Source organism: Myxocyprinus asiaticus, chromosome 42, assembly GCF_019703515.2.
Source record: "Myxocyprinus asiaticus isolate MX2 ecotype Aquarium Trade chromosome 42, UBuf_Myxa_2, whole genome shotgun sequence".
Taxonomy (NCBI): domain Eukaryota; kingdom Metazoa; phylum Chordata; class Actinopteri; order Cypriniformes; family Catostomidae; genus Myxocyprinus; species Myxocyprinus asiaticus.
The window spans coordinates 28,314,490-28,337,482 of record NC_059385.1 but is presented as its reverse complement, the minus strand read 5'-3'; the positions used below and the strand labels follow the sequence as shown (position 1 = coordinate 28,337,482).

The 22,993-nt window shown below is 39.1% G+C and overlaps 1 protein-coding gene and 1 pseudogene across 3 annotated transcripts in view; both read left to right on the top strand.

Annotated features, from left to right (window-relative positions):
• Positions 1-10,793, top strand: part of LOC127432337 (very low-density lipoprotein receptor-like) — a 67,485-nt gene extending 56,692 nt beyond the window's left edge. The window contains exons 14-19 of one of the 3 annotated variants that reach the window (XM_051683264.1): positions 56-197; positions 3,642-3,791; positions 4,857-4,943; positions 5,823-5,903; positions 7,587-7,756; positions 9,781-10,793. In XM_051683264.1, coding sequence (XP_051539224.1) covers positions 56-197; positions 3,642-3,791; positions 4,857-4,943; positions 5,823-5,903; positions 7,587-7,756; positions 9,781-9,816 — 666 coding nt within the window. In that variant the 3' untranslated portion in view covers positions 9,817-10,793. Of the gene's footprint in view, positions 1-55; positions 198-3,641; positions 3,792-4,856; positions 4,944-5,819; positions 5,904-7,586; positions 7,757-9,780 lie in introns of all 3 variants that reach the window. The other 2 variants (XM_051683261.1, XM_051683262.1) reach the window with 2 other exon arrangements.
• A 1,414-nt stretch (positions 10,794-12,207) lies between these two features.
• On the top strand, positions 12,208-15,099 carry LOC127432676 (potassium voltage-gated channel subfamily V member 2-like; annotated as a pseudogene).
• Positions 15,100-22,993: the final 7,894 nt, after the last annotated feature.

The window sequence follows — 22,993 nt, the reverse complement described above, 5'->3', positions numbered from 1 at the left end:
CCCACTTTCACCATTGCTTTTTTTCTTTCTTTTTCACACTATTTTTACCCCATAGGATCGAGTGTTCTGGACAGATGGTGAGAATGAGGCCATCTACGGTGCAAACAAGTTCACAGGATCTGATGTTACTATGCTGGCCAGCAACCTCAATGAACCCCAGGACATCATTGTCTACCATGAGCTCATTCAGCTGTCTGGTGTGTACCTGCATCTATACAGAACAACAACAAACTACACATCACTGAGACAGCGATTATCAACATTTCTTGATGGTTTCAGTGTTTTAATTAGTTTCGGCATCATTAGCAACTTCTTCATTGACCCAAATTACTCCCTTGTTTGAAAGGACCAAAAACCTTGAAGTCTTTCAGCTCTGCTTTGATGTTGGAGAGTTACAGTTGAAGTCAGAAGTTTACATACACCTTAGCCAAATACATTTAAACTCAGTTTTCCACAAATCCTGATATTTAATCGTAGAAAACATTGCCTGTCTTAGGCCAGTTAGGATCACTACTTTATTTTAAGAATGTGAAATGTCAGGATAATAGTAGAGAGAATTATTTATTTCAGCTTTTATTTTTTTTCATCACATTCCCAGTGGGTAAGAAGTTTACATACACTTTGTTAGTATTTGGTAGCATTGCCTTTAAATTCTTTAACTTGGGTCAAATGTTTTAAGTAGCCTTCCACAAGCTTCTCACAATAAATTGCTGGAATTTTGGCTCATTCCTCCAGACAGAACTGGTGTAACCGAGTCAGGTTTTTAGGCCTCCTTGTATGCACATGCTTTTTCAGTTCTGCCCAAAAAGTTTCTATCGGATTGAGGTCAGGGCTTTGTGATGGCCACTCCAATACCTTGACCTTGTTGTCCTTAAGAAATTTTGCCACAACTTTGGAGGTATGCTTGGGGTCATTGTCCATTTGGAAAACCCATTTGCGACCGAGCTTTAACTTCCTGGCTGATGTCTTGAGACGTTGCTTTAATATATCCACATCATTTTCCTTCCTCATGATGCCATCTATTTTGTGAAGTGCACCAGTAAAGCAGTAAAGCACCCCCACAACATGATGCTGCCACCCCCATGCTTCACGGTTGGGATGGTGTTCTTCGGCTTGTAAGCCTCACCCTTTTTCCTCCAAACATAACGATGGTAATTATGGTCATTTTGTTTCATAAGCTCAGAGGACATTTCTCCAAAAAGAAAGATCTTTGTCCCCATATGCACTTGCAAACTGTAGTCTGGCTTTTTTATGGCGGATTGGAGCAGTTGCTTCTTCCTTGCTGAGCAGCCTTTCAGGTTATGTTGATATAAGACTCATTTTACTGTGGATATATGTTGATACTTGTCTACCTGTTCACAAAGTCCTTTGCTGTTGTTATGGGATTGATTTGCACTTTTCGCACCAAACTACGTTCATCTCTAGGAGACAGAATGCATCTCCTTCCTGAGCGGTTTAATGGCTGTGTGGTCCCATGGTGTTTATACTTGCATACTGTTGTTTGTACAGATGAAAGTGGTACCTTCAGGCATTTGGAAATTGCTCCTATCGATGAACCAGACTTGTGGAGGTCCACAATTGATCTTTCTGAGGTCTTGGTTGATTTCTTTTGATTTTCACATGATGTCAAGCAAAGAGGCACTGAGTTTGAAGGTAGGCCTTAAAATACTTCCACAGGTACACCAATTCGGTACACCTCCTATTATAAGCTAATTGACTAATTGTCTAAAGGCTTGACATCATTTTCTGGAATTTTCCAAGCTGCTTAAAGGCACAGTTAACTTAAGTGTATGTAAACTTCTGACCCACTGGAATTGTGATATACAGGTGCATCTCAATAAATTAGAATGTCATGGAAAAGTTCATTTATTTCAGTAATTCAACTCAAATTGTGAAACTCTTGAATTAAATAAATTCAATGCACACAGACTGAAGTAGTTTAAGTCTTTGGTTCTTTTAATTGTGATGATTTTGGCTCACATTTAACAAAAACCCACCAATTCACTATCTCAACAAATTAGAATATGGTGACATGCCAATCAGCTAATCAACTCAAAACACCTGCAAAGGTTTCCTGAGCCTTCAAAATGGTCTCTCAGTTTGGTTCACTAGGCTACACAATCATGGGGAAGACTGCTGATCTGACAGTTGTCCAGAAGACAATCATTGACACCCTTCACAAGGAGGGTAAGCCACAAACATTCATTACCAAAGAAGCTGGCTGTTCACAAAGTGCTGTATCCAAGCATGTTAACAGAAAGTTGAGTGGAAGGAAAAAGTGTGGAAGAAAAAGATGCACAACCAACCGAGAGAACCTCAGCCTTATGAGGATTGTCAAGCAAAATCGATTCAAGAATTTGGGTGAACTTCACAAGGAATGGACTGAGGCTGGGGTCAAGGCATCAAGAGCCACCACACACAGACGTGTCAAGGAATTTGGCTACAATTGTCGTATTCCTCTTGTTAAGCCACTCCTGAACCACAGACAACGTCAGAGGCGTCTTACCTGCGCTAAGGAGAAGAAGAACTGGACTGTTGCCCAGTGGTCCAAAGTCCTCTTTTCAGATGAGAGCAAGTTTTGTATTTCATTTGGAAACCAAGGTCCTAGAGTCTGGAGGAAGGGTGGAGAAGCTCATAGCCCAAGTTGCTTGAAGTCCAGTGTTAAGTTTCCACAGTCTGTGATGATTTGGGGTGCAATGTCATCTGCTGGTGTTGGTCCATTGTGTTTTTTGAAAACCAAAGTCACTGCACCCATTTACCAAGAAATTTTGGAGCACTTTATGCTTCCTTCTGCTGTCCAGCTTTTTAAAGATGCTGATTTCATTTTCCAGCAGGATTTGGCACCTGCCCACACTGCCAAAAGCACCAAAAGTTGGTTAAATGACCATGGTGTTGGTGTGCTTGACTGGCCAGCAAACTCACCAGACCTGAACCCCATAGAGAATCTATGGGGTATTGTCAAGAGGAAAATGAGAAACAAGAGACCAAAAAATGCAGATGAGCTGAAGGCCACTGTCAAAGAAACCTGGGCTTCCATACCACCTCGGCAGTGCCACAAACTGATCACCTCCATGCCACGCCGAATTGAGGCAGTAATTAAAGCAAAAGGAGCCCCTACCAAGTATTGAGTACATATACAGTAAATGAACATACTTTCCAGAAGGCCAACAATTCACTAAAAATGTTTTTTTTATTGGTCTTATGATGTATTCTAATTTGTTGAGATAGTGAATTGGTGGGTTTTTGTTAAATGTGAGCCAAAATCATCCAAATTAAAAGAACCAAAGACTTAAACTACTTCAGTCTGTGTGCATTGAATTTATTTAATACACGAGTTTCACAATTTGAGTTGAATTACTGAAATAAATGAACTTTTCCACGACATTCTAATTTGAGATGCACCTGTAGTCAATTAAAAGTGAAACAATCTGTCTGTAAACAATTGTTGGAAAAATTACTCATGTCATGCACAAAGTAGATGTCCTAAACGACTTGCCAAAACTATAGTTTGCTAATATTAAATCTGTAGAGTGGTTAAATTCATTTTAATGACTTCAATCTAAGTGTATGTAAACTTCTGACTTCAACTGTACATGGGGATGTTGGCAGTAACCAAAGTGTTTGTTGCATTCTCAACACAGGGACGAATTGGTGTGACGAGAAGTCAAAAAATGGAGGCTGCTCCTTCATGTGTCTGCCAGCTCCACAAATCAACAAACACTCCCCCAAATACACTTGCGTTTGTCCGCAAGGCCAAACACTCGCCTTGGATGGCTTGTGCTGTAGACCAGGCAAGTAACTGGCACTGTTTAACACAAACAACTGATGTATTGTTGTCACAAGCTTTTTTTTTTTCTTCCAAAATGCACATTTTATTTCTATTCAGTTACCCTTTTTTTCAAGTGTTTATTGGCTTCCCCTTCCATTTTTTTTGTTAGTCTGAAATCTCCTCTTCAGATTTCATAGAAGAGGAGGGAGATTTTCTACTTTTCTTTAGAAGTGCACCACGGGTTGAAAAACCAAATAAAATGAAATAAAGTTTGCTTCAATGCAGCGTATTAAGTAAAAATTAAAATGAAAACTTTGACAGAACTCTGCTCAACTTATATTAAATACTGAACATTTAAAAAAAGTTCACACTTCTAGGATGTTAAACACTGAAAATTATAGGAATTTAAGACCTGCAATAATTATAAATTAATGAAGATTTACAACTTTTATAATGTGAGAATGAGGATCCTCTGTGTCAGTTCCATTCTGTAAACACCTCAAAACTGCAAGCGACACACTTGGTGGTTTCGAAATGTCTGATAGAAAAAAAAAACGTTTTAGATCACTAATAAAAGGTAGATTTAAGAGGAATAAAATCACATTATGTCAGGGCAATAATTCGACAGTTGTTTTTTTTATTTTTTATTTTATTCGGTGAAACAGAACAAGACCTCGCCAACCTCCTCCAAATACCCTTTTTGTTATGGGGGTTCCAGGAGTGTTTTTTTTTTTTCAATTGGAAACAGTCTCTCCTTTTTGATGAATGCTTCAAAGTTATCCATGGCTTGGAGTAGATCCCTGTTATTGCTAAATAGTTTTTTACTCTGATTAAGTAGAAATCAGCAAATATATTTTATCAAAGTGGTCATTATAACAGCGTCTTCAACTTTAATCATTGGCATCTCACAATCCCAACATGGACGACTCGTTCTTCTGTCATTTTTTTGGTACTGTTCTGACAGCAGCCATTAGAAATGCAACACAAAAATGATTGCTATTGAAAAGCATGTGCCATACAGTAGTCCAAAGCTTTAAGAATAGGCTGTTTTCTGGAAATAGGACATTGTTGTGCTCTTTTATAACAGAGGCACCTACTACTACCCCTCAAGATGGAGGGAGGGTGACCCTTCACCCCAGTCACCCTCAATGTAAAGCAGTCACTAGGATGTTAAGTGCATGTGCGTTGAGATCCATACATTTGATTTGCTTCCTGCCACAATGATAGTTTGCTTCATAATTGAAGTCTGTAGAAATGGCATGTTTACAAATTCAGTAAGCATTAGAGGTAGGCTTTTGGGTATGTGATAACTAATTTAACATGATTACTGTCAAACTGGGGGAAGTTTGCCTTCCTAATAGTCTGCCAGCTAGTCTATGGGCACTAATCATGGCAGTAATGATTTTATGTAGTGGCTTGATAAACTTGTGAAAAAGCAAATATTTTTCTGTATTTTTTGTATAAAATTGTATGAAAGTTTCTGGCATCTGGAGTTCGTTTGTTTGCATTTTGATAATGTATAGTTATGGGGAAAATGAAAATGGGAAATGGAAAAGGAACCTCTATTGTTTATACTAAGAATCATTTTGTTTGAAAGTGTCTGGGGCAGCGAAGGTTGCCTCTGAACCTGTTCATTCTGGTAAGGCCAGTTGCCGCCACCTACTAACCAGCTAACATCGACAATCTATCATGGGAGTAAAATTGCTACTGTAGTCTTTACCTCTGCATTGAGAACGTTATTCTGAACTATCAAGAATCCTAAACAACATCGACAGTAGTGCTAATGGCTGTGTCAGAACCAAGAGTGTGATTGTTTCCGTTGATCCTTTTGCTGCTTTTGTCTGCTCCCATCTTCATACGATTGTTCAATTAATTTACCAATACAGTCACCATTTACAGCGACCTTTTGTTGGCAAGTGTCTCAGAGCTATTTAGTATCATAGAAATATTCTTCTGCTTAGTTGATTTCTTGTTCTTTGACATGATATTGTAGTTCATGTTTGGAGTGGTTGCATTAGGTACAGTAACTTTATTTGTTTTTAAAAACCAGTAGAAGGAAACATCAGTACCTCTATACATGAAGTGAATTCATCAGCCAAAGGATCTGCAGCGGCCTGGGCAATTTTACCTGTGTGTAAGTAGATCATTTCTTCTACTGATATTGAAAGACTGATGTACTACCCCTCATATATTGATATGATATGACTAGGGGCAGAGCTTGCCTTTGCAGTTCAGTATGTGGGTACTTTACATGCAAAATTATTTGTGAAGGAAATGATGCCACAACTGTGGGACAGTCTGAACTTTTAAAAAATATAAACACAAAAAGTATTGAAATTTATTTCACTCTTTTTAGATTCTCTTTGTTTTAAACATGTAATTTTGTATTTTTATTATGGATTTTCATAGTTTATAATTGAATGTCTGGGTCTGGGACAAAGCTAAAATTGTAAAATGTGTACATAAAAGGCATTTGAAAGTACCATGGTGAGAAGTTTTTTAATAGTAAAAAGAAAAGTTTATATATCTGTTCATTTGAATAAAAATCCAACCCTGGTACATAAGTGCCCAAATTTGAAGAAACGCCCATATTCCAAAGCCTTTTTTGCTTAGTTGAACATTGGTCTGTGATACCCACAGCATCACTGAAGCTCTGCTTAAGGCTATGACTTGTGCATATCTCTGTATCTGTTTAAGATTGTGAATTCATGTACAGCTGAACACAACCATAATATCAAACAAAGCATTGTAGAGTGTAACAGGGTTGAAATGGGGAAGGAGGAGGTGGGAACCGGCTGAACAATCAAAGTAAAATTTTAATAGGAACTTAAAAATACACAAAAACATAAATGCACACATGGCAGCTGCATGTGGCTCTCTCTCTCCTGAACTGCAGCATTCCACTGCACTTATCCCTCTCCTCAGTTGATTAGCCCAGTTGTCACACTCATCCCTCCTTTGCCTCAGGCCAGGGAACCCCCGGCATGACGTACATCCCCCCCACTCCTGCCCTTCTGGATCTGCCTGCCGGCAGGCTTTTCCCCACCTCTCTAGGGCTGGGGACGGGGACGAGGTGAGGGGAAAAGCAAAACAAAAACAAAAAGAGGAGAGGGAAAGGGAAAGGGCAAGGCGGAGCGACAGTGAGAGAGAGAGAGGAGAGAGAGAAAAAAACTTGCCTGCCGGTTCCCAGACATGCCGTCGCCTGGTCCTCGATCACTCCTCCACCCTCTGGCGGATGACAGTGCTCCTCCCCGGGTGGACTGGAGCCAGTCCTCCGATCCCTGGCGGATGGAACACCCCTCCACGTTTTGATGACCGGTAGGGAACTCGTCCACCCCTGGTAGCTGCTCCACCGCTCCAGGCGGCCGGCAGCGAGCCACTCCTCCCCTCGCGGATGGCGGACGTTCCTCTGCGTCCAGGCAGCCGGCAGCAACTCCTCGGTCCCCTGGTGGATGGCTGCGGCTGCTCCTTTGGGTGGATGGCAGTGGCGAGGACTCCACGACAGAGCATCCCTCCTCCTTCCCCGGCTTCAGCACCAATGTAACAGGGTTGAAATGGGAAAGGAGGAGGTGGGAACCGGCTGAACAATCAAAGTAATATTTTAATAGGAACTTAAACAAAAAGACACAAAAACATAAACGCACACATGGCAGCTGCATGTAGCTCTCTCTCTCCCGAACTGCCGCATTCTGCTGCACTTATCCCTCTCCTCGGCTGATTAGCCCAATTGGGGGCCGGGCGTGCATAGTCACGGCCCAGCCCCACCCTCCTCCTCGTCACATAGAGTTACTAAAATGATCCCTTTATTTACTTGCAGTGTTGTTGGCCATGGCTGCTGCGGGTGGTTATTTGATGTGGCGGAACTGGCAAACCAAAAACAAGAAGAGCATGAACTTTGATAATCCAGTGTACCTGAAGACCACTGAGGAAGACCTCAATATCGATATCAGTAGACATTCTGCCTCTGTTGGCCACACGTACCCTGCTGTGAGTAATGCAGAATCATTATCTGTGGTTAATGACTTCATTGGCTGTCATCTACCTCATTGCAACAAAATATTCACAATATCTAATTATTTTGAGCTGTCTCCTCTGAATCAATGCAGGATGGGAAAGAGTGGCAATGACTTAATCCAGAAATGATTGTCTGGCTGTGGAAAATGGCTCTTTAAAATACACTATATCATTCAAAAAATTTAAAATCACAAAGACATTGTTTTTGAAAGAAGTTGACTGTTTTAGAATAGTGGGCTATGTCTTTTCTACACAGCAGATAATCAAAAATCCCATAGACTTACAATGACAGAATGTTCAAATGGGCCAACTCAAATGGGAAATGCTCGCCAATTCAAACAGTAACTGTCAAAATTCAAATGTAAAAAAACACACAAAAGGCCTTTGATCTGCTTTGTTACTCTCAATCAATCCCTTCACAATGCATTTTTTCAGTTATTTAAGTAATGAGTGCACTTGCATTCCTAAAGTTCAATTGTAATTTAAAAAAGGCCAAAAATAAACTTTTCTCTAGAAACTAGGACTGGCAATTTAACACGTTAATTTAGTGTGATTTATTACATACAAAATAAAGCGTTAAAAAATGTACGCAATTAATAATGCCCCTTGTATGTAACTTCTGTAATAAAAGTACGGACAGGCATGGCGCTCTGCTCCTATTGAAATGAATTGAAAATGGCCACTCAGCTTTGCTCATCACGCACCAGTGGATACGTCTAGTTAGGAGGAAGCACAACAGGTGGGTGAAGCACAACAGAAAACAGGACTCTTGAGATGTGATTTTCAAAGTTTCCTCTACTTTCAACTTGACACAGTGTCCTAAAAATGAATACTGAATACCAGTGAGATGCTCCAGATGCATCCGTCTGGGGCACGAACATGTACATAGAGCGACAATTAAAAATAGTGCAGACAGAACGCAAGAATGCGTATTGTGAGGACTGGACACATTGTTGAATTCATTGCGAAACAAATTGAACAAGCTTACAGGTGACAGCAATGATATGAGAATAAAACCAACACTATATTGAGTTCTTAAAGTCACTTTTTGTATCATCTAATTAATGCTTTATTCATCTGCCACAATAATGTAATTTATTTCAAAACGTATTATAGGCCCTACATATTATATTTATAAAGATTTGAATTATTATGCATTATTTTTATGAATTATCTTTATTTGGGGGCCTTTCTCAACAAATAATTGTGCATGTGATTAATTGCGATTCATTTTGATTAATTAATCTGCATTCTGTGTCATTAATTTGATTAAAAAATGTAATCAATTGACAGCCCTACTAGAAACCCATCAGTATATTCATCTTTTGAGAGTTGAAGGTTATTCCATGCATGAAATTGTACTACTTTAATGAACAAAGACTTCAATTTGAATCTGCAGGACAGATAGAGAAGGTGATGCACAAAATATGCACAAAAATAAGAGGACAAGAGTCTCTAGTTTAAGAGAGACTCCTCACAGTTTCTAAACTGGCAGCATCATTGAACAGTACATGCCAACACCAGTTTCACCTGCAGCAGTAGAGAGAAGACTGTGGAATGCTATTCTTTCAGGCAAAAAAATAAAATAAAAAAAGAGATTTGCACTGTCATAAATGAAAAGGGTAGAATTTAAAGTTTGGAGAGTAAATGGTTAGAAAAGAGTATTGTGGATGGATAATAGTAAAACTGTGGTGTTGAGCAGTTGTGAGAACAGTTGATCTTAAGGTCTGTAAGAAGTAAACTACAAGCCAATCACATCTATAGGAGGTGCTACAAAAAACATGATGAAAGTTCAGCTGAATACCTTAATAGTTAAACTGTTATATTGCAACTTTATAAATTTCTTTACTGTAATTCTCAATACCTTTAATGCATCCTTGGTGAATAAATTCTTACATGACTGTCACTTTTTAAAAGCTTTATAAAAATGTTAGACTTTTAACAGGCTATGGAAACTACCATCCCTTCATTTTGCTGCCCTTTTTTTTTTCTTGCAGATTTCAGTGGTAAATACAGAAGATGACTTGTCATAACCAGAGCCCTCTTCAATGCTCCAGTATATATACCAGACACGTGGCAACACAATGGCAACTGCTGCCGTTTCTCACAACCAGAAGCCTTCTGAAGTGCATTTCCAAGTTGTTGGGGTTTTCTTTTTTCTCATAAAGAGGATCTCATTCGTGGTACGAGAAGGGAGTTGCATCCTGCTCGAACTTGAGTGTGCATAAAGCATCAAAAAATTCTGAGGGCATGGTGTTTTACCTCCACGTACACCATAATGATCCCAAAATGATTCAGCAGCCTTACTTCCTACTTACCAGGATGTTCATGGCAAAACTGGAAACCACAATCCAGATTTAAAGGTAACATGTGTGTGTGGATGTCTGAAATATTGAAATGAAATGCATATTTTAGGCCATCACGTCTGTAAGATGCAAGTTTTTGTTTTGTTTTCCTTATGAACATTATTTCCCAGAAACTCCTTATGAAGGCATATTGTGTCTTTCTGGGTTAAAAGGCTCTGTTACAAAATTAGTAAAACACTGTATATATCCCTCTTGAAAACATAATCAGGACTCCTCAAGCACTTTGATAATGTTCTTCTGTAAATAAGATTGTATACATTTGACTCAGACAATTTTGCTATTGTTGGGCACTGTACCAGGGTAGAAGAAAATGTATTTAAAAAAAAGAAGTTTGTTAAAACTATTTTGTATGTTTGTGTGCTGTTCCTGTGACCTTTTATAGCAGTGTACAGGGGAACAAAATGCTCTGTATTGTGAAAAGGAAACATTTGCAAACAAGTCAAATAAAATTAAAGTTTAAATTAAGTTTCTTTATTCCTCGATGAAATTAAACATTGAACCACAAGTTCATTTGAATGAAGGAAACACCATATGCATACCTTTTTTGGACAGGGAGAGAAAGGACAGAGCTGAATCCAGACTCTGGGTTGCCCTCAGTGCACAGACACGACAGGTCATGTTGGAATAACAGTATTACGAGTTATGAGCACATGAACCCCACCACAAGGTCATCTTACTCAGTGGGAAAATGAAAACTTGGATTTTAGAATCTGACTTTCCAAGTTGGGGGCATTGTCACTAGCTCTAGTGCTAAAAAAAAAAAAAAAAAAAGCTTCCTTCCTTTGATGGAAAGTGATAAAAAAAAATAAAAAAAATAAAAAATAAAAATTTTTTTTAATCAACTCTAATTTTATTCCAACCAAAATTATTTCCCACCATCACATAGTAATTATGATTTCCAAACTCCTAAGTAGGTACTTCCCAGGAGGACTTCCAAGGCAGGATGTGCTACAGCCAATGAAGCATGCTGGAGCAAGTGCACTACCTGCCAGGTCACATCTCTGACCAATTATAATTTTCTTTGTTGATTTGTTTGTTCAATGAGTTTGGGTTCATTTTTACTGTGCACCACATAGGACATGATGTGTTGAAGTCCTCCCTGGAAGATCATATTTGCGAGTTTGGTGTACCAACCCTGTCTCAAACCAGCTAAATGAGAAATGGAAGCATAAGGGGTAGTTCTAACAGGAAGACTCTTTAGTAAGCGTTACTTCATTCACTCAGGCATCTCTTCCAAGCATAACACCACTTCATCTTTATAAGTTCTGTCTGTCTTTTATTGCTTATGGCAGGATCTAGCGGTTCAAGCGAGTATTTGTTGATAACATTCTCAATTACAAATTATGATCAATACCAATCATGATTACTTGCATGCCTCGAACTCGGGAAGTCGGGGCTTACAGAAAATCCTGAGTTGTAATTAGGATTTTATGGTTGCGTTCGTATGTGCTCAGCTTGTTATACAAGCATTCCAACTTGAATGTAGCAATAAATACATGTCACAAAATCTATAGGCACAAATCTTTATGCTAGAGTATTGTCCACTTAATAGCAATTGATGTAATTAAATGTTACATGTACAAACAACTATCACCAGCTGGAGTCTCTGTAAACATGCAACTGAATTCATTGAGCAACTTTAGCAACAATTTTCAGTGATATCCAACAAAAAAAAAAATTGTTAGAATGTGGTCCAACATCCATGCCTTGGTAAAATGGTTCCCAGTCATATTCCAGAGCTCGGTTCAGAGTAGTGTTTTTCAAAAGACACTGTGTGTAGAGAAAACTGTTGTTGAACTTTTTCTTGCCAAATGGTATAATATCCACAGATTCTTTTAAAGATTTGTGAGTTTAAGGCAAATGAAAGACATAAAGTAAGGGAGAGAAACTCTGCTAAAGGATAATAATATTTAAACCTTTAAGCACTTAGATCCACTCTGTCAGCAACATTAGTCAGTGTTGCTTCCCGCAGCTGCTCAAGGGTCTAACTCGGAGGTATTAGAGGCAGGTTACCCTCAGTAACCTGTGCATATGCCTGGCCAAGAGGACACTGATAACATGATCAAGCTGAAGGGCAGGAAGCAAAGCCTTTTCCCCAACTACAAACTTGGTGTCACGGTTCCTGCTCCGAAGGATCCAGAAGATTCTGAGCTTCCATTTGGCCAACCCAACTGGGTAAAGCCATGGAATTCAATGCAGGAACTGAGTCGGGACAATTATGATATATATGCAGAGTATAAAGATGATGAGGAGGATAAACTATTCTCTACCCCTAGTAAGTGGTCTCCAACTAAGAATTACATGCTCAACATAAATGTGGGAGGCAACAGGGTAGCGGCAAAATATCCAAGGACCAGAATCGGCTGCCTTGCATCCTTCACTGACCACAGCAGGAAACTTGACCTCTGTGATAATTATACAGTCCAGAACAATGAGTTTTTCTTTGATAGGGACCCAGACATCTTCCACAACATCTTCAACTTCTACAGGACTGGAGTTCTGTGGATAAAATATGAACTGTGTCCACGCAATTTCTTGGAAGAGATCAACTACTGGGATGTTCAGATCAAGAACACCCATCGGTGCTGCCATATTTTGTTTAAGGAACGGCAAGATGAACTCAACAAGCAGCTGAAGTTGCAAAGAGAACTGGAGGCAGAAGTGGAAACTGAGGAACATGAAGATCTATTCCAAGATATGGCTTTTGGTCACACTAGATTCCTCATTTGGAACTTGATGGAGAAGCCTTTCTCATCCATCACAGTCAAGCTCATGGCAGTAGCATCCAGTGCCTTTATGCTGGTATCACTTGTGGCAATGACTCTCACTACGGTAGAGGAAATGCAGTATATGACTACAACTGGCTAGTTGAGTGGAAAGACCTACTGTGAGTACGTGGAGACTTTCTGCATTGCGTTTTTTACCATGGAGTATCTGATCCAGCTCGTGTCCACACGTGTCCATCAAACGGTTTGGAAAGAGCATGCTAAATGGAGTGGACTTGATCGCAATCCATCCATTATACCTTCAGATGTTCCTAGAGTGTTTAGAGAATGAAGATTATGGGAAACACTGTAGTGATATTGAGACTGTAGGACGAGTGGGTAAATTGGGGCAGGTCCTGCGTATCATGCGTCTCATGAGGATTTTTCGTATCCTGAAGTTAGCACGTCACTCAACTGGACTCTGAGCCTTTGGCTTTACACTCCGACAATGTTACCAGCAAGTGGGCTGCATTTTCCTCTTCATTGCAATGGGAATTCTCACCTTCTCTGCCATGGTGTATACCGTAGAGCATGATGTACATCAAACAAACTTCACCAGCATTCCACAGGCATGGTGGTGGGCAACTGAAATTACATCTTTTTTTTTCAAGTCCCTGTGTGGTACAATGTACAATCTCAGCATAGGCAAAATTGCAGAAGAGGGTCGACCCAAACTTTTATGAATACTTTGTGCAGAACACTTAAGCACAGTACTCTGCACAGTATCTTTCCAAAGATCACAGAATGATAGAGCAGCATATTGTGGAAGAGCTAAATTTATCTTTACAAAAAAGTATTGTGTTGATACCCTGGTAGAGCAATGGTATTACATGGCAATACCAAGTTACTGATGACTGCCATATTTATTTACCATGGAATGGACATGGTACTCCAAGCCATTTCGAAGAACCCCATGGAATAACCATGGTCATACTGTGGTACTTTTATGTTAGTGAGCCAGACTGACGTGGTGTTCCACAAACATCTATCCTCTTTCTGTTATAATGCAATTAAATACCTCCTCGCAACTGTGTTAAATACAAATGGAATGTCAGTATCTGTTAAAAGGGTCAACTTGTTCCTTCCCCTTTCTTTGCATAATCCCATCCTGCTCTTGTTACCTCCAATTTTAGTTTTTTACCAGTGTGACATACAGTTTAGAGGGGTAATGGGAATTTGTGACTGATTTGTACCATCTCAAAAAAGTTTTCAGTTGTACATTTACTCAAGGGCGCACTCAAGTATTGCTCATACATTTATTCACATGTGAGCATCTCTACTGTGGACTATGGCGACATGTTTCCAGAGACTCATCTGGGCAGGATTTTAGCATTTGCCTGCATCTCTTTTGGAATTATTCTTAATGGCATGCCGATCTCCGTCCTGTTCAATAAGTTCTCAGACTACTACTAAAAGCTAAAAGCATATGAATACACCTACAATATCAAGAATCATGGGAAAGTGAGGTTTGTAAAAAGGGCTGCCAAGAAGTTTGCAGAATGCTTTTAGGGTACCATGCTGCAATCTCCTATCAGTATCCTCCTATGGACTGATGTACTGTACTCCCATACAGTAATGTACTATACACTGTGTAATATCCTCACACTACACTTTTTTTAACTTGTCTGTACATAATTAACTTTGTTATGCTGCTGGAATACTTTCCTACTGAGAATATTTTTGTAACAGACACTATGTCTGTGGTTTTAAGATGTATCAGTGCATTTAAGGCAGCTCTAAATGGTATGTAATACTTGAAACCTGACTTTGTCATGAAGCTCTTGTAAGATTGTTAGAAATGCTTGGTTTAAGTTAATAAATACTATTCTGGGTATAATAATTTGAGTGTTAAAATATAACTTGGTGCTGCAATGACATTATTTGATATCAATACATGGTTCGTGATGCAATAATATTGCAATATTTCTTTCATAGTAAATAACTTTTTTTTTTTTTCCCTAAAATTATATATTGCTGTCTTTCAGTTGTTTCTCTTTCATCTGCATTAGTGTTTTGTGCAATTATAGTTTTAGCTCATAAGATTGGATTTTGGACTTATATTTTTTGTGTTCTTTGACCCAATGCTACAGTACATTTTGCCTTGTCAGATTTGCACTGAATCGTGATCAATCTCCATTTTTACTGTGAAAAAAGTATTGAAAAAAGGATTAAAATATTGATTCTTGGTGTGAGAATATTTATACAGCATCCTGAGCTAAAATATTGCAATACATTTTAAATATTGTGATTTCCCCCCACCGCTGAAAAATTATGCCATATCAAAATAACATATGGGCAGAGAGAGGCCAGGAAGAAAAGTGGTGAATGAGTTCCACCTGTGTGCCACACCGCCCCTCACTGGAACCCAAGACCGGTGTGGCACACAGGTGGAACTCATTCACCACTTATCTTCCCGGCCTCGCTCTGCCCTGCCCACCACAGTTTCAATCAGGAAAAGCCGATTTATGATTTATATCAACTACTTTCCTCTAGAAGCATCCAGAGCTGGGCAGACTGCAAAGAGGTCTACTGTAAGGTTAAATGCTCTGTATTGGCAAGATGTTTGCAGTTCAACCTTATATTCCTTGAAAGGAATTTAGAATTGACATCCTCATAACAATGATTTTTAAAAACATGTTTGTGTCTTTCAATTACAAAAACCTGTTAACTTAAGACTGGCCATTGTAACATCTATAAGAATTAAGACAACTAGCATTTAATTAAATGTGAAAAATATGCCATGCAAGAATTGATAATCCTTCAAAGATTAATCCTTGGGGATGATTCAAAAGCCTGAGTTCCAGAGACAGATTGAAGCAGAGCAGAGCAGCAAAATAAAAAAAATTTGCACACATGCATGCAAGCTCTATTTTTTTTCTTATGAGAAACACCCACACGTTTTATACAACCAACCACTTAATGATTTTTGTACTTACAAATAAGTTTTTATTTAAATGCAATTGAATCCTTTTTCAAAATAAGTTAATTCAGAATCAACCTTAGATTTGATATGTGATAGATTGATAGATTGATTTTATAGGTGAATGTAACAAAGAAATACCCAGGACATACACAGGCGGCCAAAGGTTGTAAAAATGTTGCTCTTATGGAAAGAAATTGGTACTTTTATTTACCAAAGTGGCCTTCTATTGATCACAATGTATAGTCAGCACATTAATAATGTGAAAAATTCACATTTTAAACTACTTCAAAAGAGCTCTCATCAAAAAATCCTCCACGTGCCGCAATGACAGATTTGCGGATCCTTGGCATTCTAGCTGTCAGTTTGTCCAGATACTCAGGTGACATTTCACCCCACGCTTCCTGTAGCACTTGCCATAGATGTGGCTGCCTTGTCGGGCACTTCTCACGCACCTTACAGTCTAGCTGATCCCACAAAAGCTCAATGGGGTTAAGATCCATAACACTTTTCAAATTATCTGTTGTCCAATGTCTGTGTTTCCCACTCTAACCAGCCCATCTGGCACCAACAATCATGCCACGATCCAAATTACTGAGATCACAGTTTTTTCCCCATTCTGATGGTTGATGTGAACATTAACTGAAACTCCTGACCTGCATGATTTTATGCACTGCACTGCAGCCAACGAATGGCTGATTAGATAATCGCAAGGATGATTGTTGGTGCCAGACGGGCTGGTTTGAGTATTTCTGTAACTGCTGATCTCCTGGGATTTTACGCATAACTAGAATTCTCTAGAATTTACTCCGAATGGTGACAAAAAGCATCCAGTGAGCGGCAGTTCTGTGGACGAGAATTCCTTGCTGAGAATGACCAGACTGGTTTGAACTGACAAAGTCTACGCTAACTCAAATAACCACTCTGTACCATTTATGCCGGTTGGCGCTGTTTTGGCAGCATGAGGGGGACCTGCACAATATTAGGCAGGTGGTTTTAATGTTTTAAAGTTGTGGCATATCGGTGTATATGTATGTGTATGAGTGTTTAAATATATACACACATACAAACACACATTCATATACACTATTAGAGTAATAAGAACATAATGAGAATAATAATTTTCTTTATGCTAAATATAATTTATTACTATTTTCTTTTAATTGTGGGGTGAAATAAGAACCTGGCATGATCTTGTTAGGTTTCGTGCAATTCACAGTGTGTTAGTGAAATGCATGTTAAAATCAACAAAACACAGGTCCAAGTATTCTTGTGTTTTATATTTACATACATCAGCATATAAATTCACAAGTAAAAATCCAGATGAAGAAAAAAAAAAAAAAAAAAAAACAGAAAAACAAATGCATATGATACCACTCAGGCCAGTCTCCGAAGCAGCACCTCGACTCCTTTTGAGTTCTGGATCTTCTGTAGTTCAGGAAGGATGGATTTCAGTGCAACTTTCGCTTCTTCAGCAATAGTCTTATCTGCACTGTGGAGAAGGCTGTGGAAACCATCAAACAATCAAAACCCAACATGGGGCCGAAACTTCAATCAAATTCAAAATCAAACAATGCAAAGATTCATGAACAGTTTAAATGCGGTTTCGTTGCTGCATGGGGTTCAAATATTTGAAGTCAGATTGCTGGAAAAAGGGCAATGCTATGTGGAAATATAAACAAATAACCCAGGCTGAGCAAATAATATAAAGAAACAAATCTCACACTGCTTAAAGTCTTAAAGAGATTATAAGAGGTCAGGCACAAAGACTGAGGAGTAGACAGGGAGTGGAAAGAACCCATAATCCATCGCAGGGTGTCTAACTCAAGGGCTCGCCTCCTTCAACAGCAGCGGAGAGCCACAGTTTAGTTCTTTATTAGCACGCAGACAATAGAACGGAATGAGGCAGGACTGTGGAAGATGTGCTTAACTGCTGACTGTAAAAGCTTACTGTAGGGAATTCCTCTAGGTTTAAAAGACAGCATGATGGAAAAGCAGCAAATTTGTTGTGATAGAGCCTTTGTGAACTCGGGTCATTTAAATATGAATGGATGTACACGGATGTTCTTTTTGTGTATATTTAGCATATTTAAGAAACCAACGCTGACAGAATAATGGCCGTTGTGGTATGCTCATGTCCACTAATTAGAAACAAACTTTACAGCTAATGAGTGAAAATAAAAGTGAGTATTTTTTATTTTTAGATCTGTTTATTTTTTAGCCAATAAAATGTCTGTGGTAATGATAAACACACCAATAGAGAATGATGGCACCACGGTTGCCTGAAACCCATGTCTTGAGATTCTCTATTCCAACCTTCTCCAAAAGAATCCTGGAAAAACTGTTGGCTCTGTGGACCAAAATAAGGCACACAAGGTCAGTAATCCCTTTTGCAAAATCCTGAATTTCAACAAATGCTGAAGGCTGAAATCAGTGTCTATATGGAGACCAACTGGACCTCAGTATCCTCTGTGGGCATGGCTTGGGAGGCACTTAAGGAGGTTCTTAGGGGTCGGATCATACAGTATGCCTCATTCATCAAAAAAATCCAAAGCACAAGAACTCGTGAAGTTGGAAGGGAACAATAAAAGTGCAGAGGCAGAGCTGAAGCACCGAATGTCGTCTGATGGCCTCAGAGAATTGACCCAATTGAAATACAGATATAATACTATTTTGTTGCGGAAGGTGGAGTTTTGGCTATTCAGGGCAAGACAGTCCTATTTTGAGTCGGGGGACAAAGCAGGGACATTTTTGGCTAGATATATAAAGCAGAGAGTCTTTTTCTACCATTCCCTCAGTGAAATCTAGGGTGGTGAAATATTTACCTCCGCCATTTATATTAATAGTGCTTTTAAAGAATTCTATCTTGATCGCTATAGTTCCACGTCTTTGTCTACTGATGAAAACATTAGAAACTTTGTGGAACCATTAGAACTCCCTAAATTGATGAATGAGCAAAACAATTCTCTTGATTCTGAGATAACTTTGTAGGAGCTTGGCAAGGTAATTAAGGCCTTGCCTACAGGCAAGGCTCCTGGGCCAGATGGCTTTGCTGCTGAATTTTTTAGATCTTATGCTACAGAACTGGCTCCTCTTTTGTTGGAAGTTTATACGGAATCATTAAAGAATGGAAAGCTTCCGCCAACCATGACACAAGCCCAGATCAGTATGATTCTTAAAAAGGGACAAAGCGTGTAAGAATTAACATCCAATTTCCCTGATCCAGCTAGACATAAAAATATTGTCATAAATTCTGGCTAACCAATTAAGTAAAGTTATGACATCTCTTATACATACAGATTAGGTGGGGTTTATTTGGGGCCACAGCTCTTCTGATAACAATAGGCGTTTCCTCAGTATTATGTGGTCAGTGGCGAATGATCAGACTCCGGTCGCGGCCATCTCACTTGATGCCGAAAAGGCAATTGATATGGTAGAATGGAATTATCTTTTTAAGATTTTGGAAATATACAGGTTCGGGAATACTTTTCTTGGATGGATTAAGTTACTTTATAGACACCAGGTAGCGGCAGTACAAACAAATGGACTAATTTCAGATTATTTTACTCTGGATAGGGGCCCCCGGCAGGGTTGCCCTCTTTCCCCATTATTGTTCTGTCTTGTCCTAGAACCATTAGCAGCCACAATAAGAAGGGAAGATGATTTTCCAGGGGTGGTGGTGGGAGGTGTAGCGCATAAGCTTTTGCTTTATGCAGATGATATTTTATTATTCGTCTCTGACCCTACTAGATCTATGCCTTGCCTCCATAGAATTATTAATTCCTTTTCTAAGTTCTCAGGATACAGAGTGAATTGGTCTAAATCCGAAGCTTTGGCTCTGACAGCATACTGCCCAGTAACGGCTTTTCAGCCGGGCACCTTCCAGTGGCCCAAACAGAGTATTAAGTATTTGGGCATTTTATTCCCACAGATTTGTCTGATTTAGTTAGAGTTATTTTTGGCCCTTAATAAAAAGGTTTTCGAACGATGTGGGCAGGTGGGCTTCATTACATTTATCTATGATTGGGAAGGTTAATGTTATTAAAATTAATTGTATTCCAAAATTGAACTACCTGTTACAATCTCTCCCTGTCCCCCTCTCTTATTTCAAGCAATTTGACAGCATAGCGAAGTCCTTCATTTGGAATGGTAAGCATCCTAGATTACATTTTAATAAGTTACATAGGCCGATTGACAAAGGTTGGCTAGGCCTACCATGATTTTGTTTTATTATTATGCATTTGGTCTCAGACATTTGGCTAATTGGTCGCTTCCACCTGAGAGAGCCCCTCCCTCGTTTTGTATTGAACAGGAAGTTCTTGCCCCTATTTTTCCACTGCAAAGCCTTTCTATCAAATTAATCGTAGAAGTTAAGTTACACCTCGTTATCTCGCATTTGCACTCTGTATGGGCAAAAGTGTCCAGAGTGTTTAATTCTGACATTTATTTAAATGTTGCCTTAAGCATATGGCTGAACCCAAAATGATGTATTAATAAGTCCCCTTTCTACTGGTCAGAGTGGATTGTGAGGGGGGTTACTACACTCGGTGACCTATACGAGAGTGGAATGTTGAGATCCTTTGAAATTTTTTCAACATTTTGGGATTCCCAGATCTCAGTTCTTTAGGTATTTACAGCTGCGCTACCTGCTCTATATTGTTTTTGGGAGTAGCACAACCCCCCCTTAAAGCAGCAGATACTCTGGGAGAGGTGATTACTGCTTTTGGGAAAGGTCATGAGCCATCAGTGTGTTACTCCCTGCTAATTCAAAGTCTGGGGGACGGAGCTTCAAGTTCTTTCAAGAGATTATGGGAGAAAGATTTAAATTTGGTATTGGAGGAGGGAGTGTGGGCTAAGATTCTAAAAAATGTCAAGTCTGCATCTAGAGATGCAAGGGTTTGCCTTATGCAATTCAAGATTTTACATAGATTCTATTGGACCCCCTCTAGATTGTATAGGCTTGGTCTTAAAGACACACCCACCTGCTGGCAATGCCAATCAGAAGATGGAGATACAACCCATGTTTTTGGGGGTGTGTTAAGATCCAAGAATTTTGGTTGAAGGTTCAGAGTTTTATATGTGACGTTTTGGGCACTCGAATTTCATTCTGCCCCAGACTCTGTATTTTGGGCGATCATAAATTTGGGGGATAAACACATACAAAATTGGGTTCTGACAAGCATTATGATTGGCAGGCAAATTATTTTAAGGGGATGGAAGGTGGATGGAGCGCCCTTATTTCCAGAGTGGTGTGCGGAGATGGGGAGGGTGGCTGCTTTCTAGGAGATGTCAAGCAGAAGGCTGGGGGTTTGGAATTTGTTTGATAGGAAGTGGGGCAATTACTTAGTGTTTTTGGGGGACTCTCAGGTATGGGCTGTGGCGAGAGATGTTTAGTTTTAATTATATATGATTATAATATTTATTTTTTGTTTTCAGTTTTTTTCAGTTTTTTTTTTTTTTTTTTGGTATTCTATTTGGGACCACAGGGGTGTTCGTTGGAGGTCAGGGTGGGATTGGTGATTGGGGAGGGGGATTGGTGATTGAGGTTGGGGGGTTAAATGTTGATTCAATGTATATGTTATGTTTTTTATTTTGTTATACATTTATGAATCAATTAAAATGTTAATTGGAAAAACTCTTTAGTAAAAAACAAAGGGTAGCCTCAAACTTCCTATGAATCTTTTAAGCCCAAAACTGTGAGCTCTGTACTTGCCCTCTCTCTCTGCCTCCATCTTGACATCTTGTTCAATCAGCCATTTCAACACCAGATACCCAGCAGGGTGTTCTGCCATATGCAGCTATGATACAGGAAACATAATCAAACAATAAAAAATCTCCTAACAAATTCTGAAATTTTAAAAAAGGCAAGCTTTTTAAAGGTAAAGTGTGTAATGTTTTCAATGTTAAAATACTTTCTTGAGCATTCATAATAAATACTATTTGCCACTATCTTGCCTTGTTATACTCATGCCATCCCCGATGTGTATAACTTTCTTCTGCAGAACACAAACAAAATGTTTTTTGAAGAATATCTCAGCTCTGTAGGTCCATACAACGCAAGTCAATGGTGACCAGAACTTAGACGCTCCAAAAAGCACAAAGGCAACATAAAAGTAATCCATACGACTCCAGTGGTTTAATCCATGTCTTCTGAAGAAATATGATAGGTGTGGGTGAGAAACAGATCAATATTTTAGTCCTTTTTACAGTAAATCTACACTTTCACTTCCACATTCTTCTTCTTTTGTTTTTGGCGATTCACTTTCTTTGTGCATATCACCACCTACTGGTTGGTGCTGGTCAAAGGTGAAGATTTATAGTAATAATTGACTTAGAGTTACAAATTACTTGCTTTTATCATCTGATAGTGGCTGCATTTCTCTTCTAGTGCTTTTAGATCTTAGTGCTGCCTTCAACACGATAGACATTCTCTTGAATAAGCTGGAGAATTATGTTGGCATTAGTGGACTTGCATTAGCATGGTTTAGGTCTTATTTATCAGACTGCTACCACTTTGTATGTGTCAACGAGGAATTGTCAAATCAAACAAAAGTATGGAGTGCACAGTAAGCCAAGAAAAATCTATTAAGAAAGTAATTAGGGTCTACTTTGATTTCATGATGACTTCGGGCGTTTTCAGACCTGTAGACCGTTTGCTTTGTTCTGAAACGGGGACTAAATTGTTACAATGTTGCATTTTCTTCTTGATTCGATTCGCTTTCACAAGGCAACATTTCAAAATGGATCAAAACTATGTCAATAAAAGTCATATGTGAGCAAGCTGTCCCCTTATTGGTCACTATGTTTATTTGCTGTTCCAAGATTAAGCACATCCATTGATATACCGGTTAAAATGATTGTAACAAGGAAGGACACCGGGAACTGGATTCTTCAAACACAGGTAGGGAACTTTTAATTGACCACTTCTCTGGTTTACAGATTCACAATAACACATCAGCTTCACACTAACTCATCAGCTTAACACTAACACATCAGCTTCACAATAATACATCAGCTTCACAGTAAGGCTCTCGACCCAGTCTCTCTCTCCCGATTTGGCACTGGCATGGTCCTTTTATGCCACTCTCCCCAATCTCAGTACAATTAGAGACAGGTGTTAGTCATAATTTGGCTCAGGTTTATGCACCCTTACCGCTCG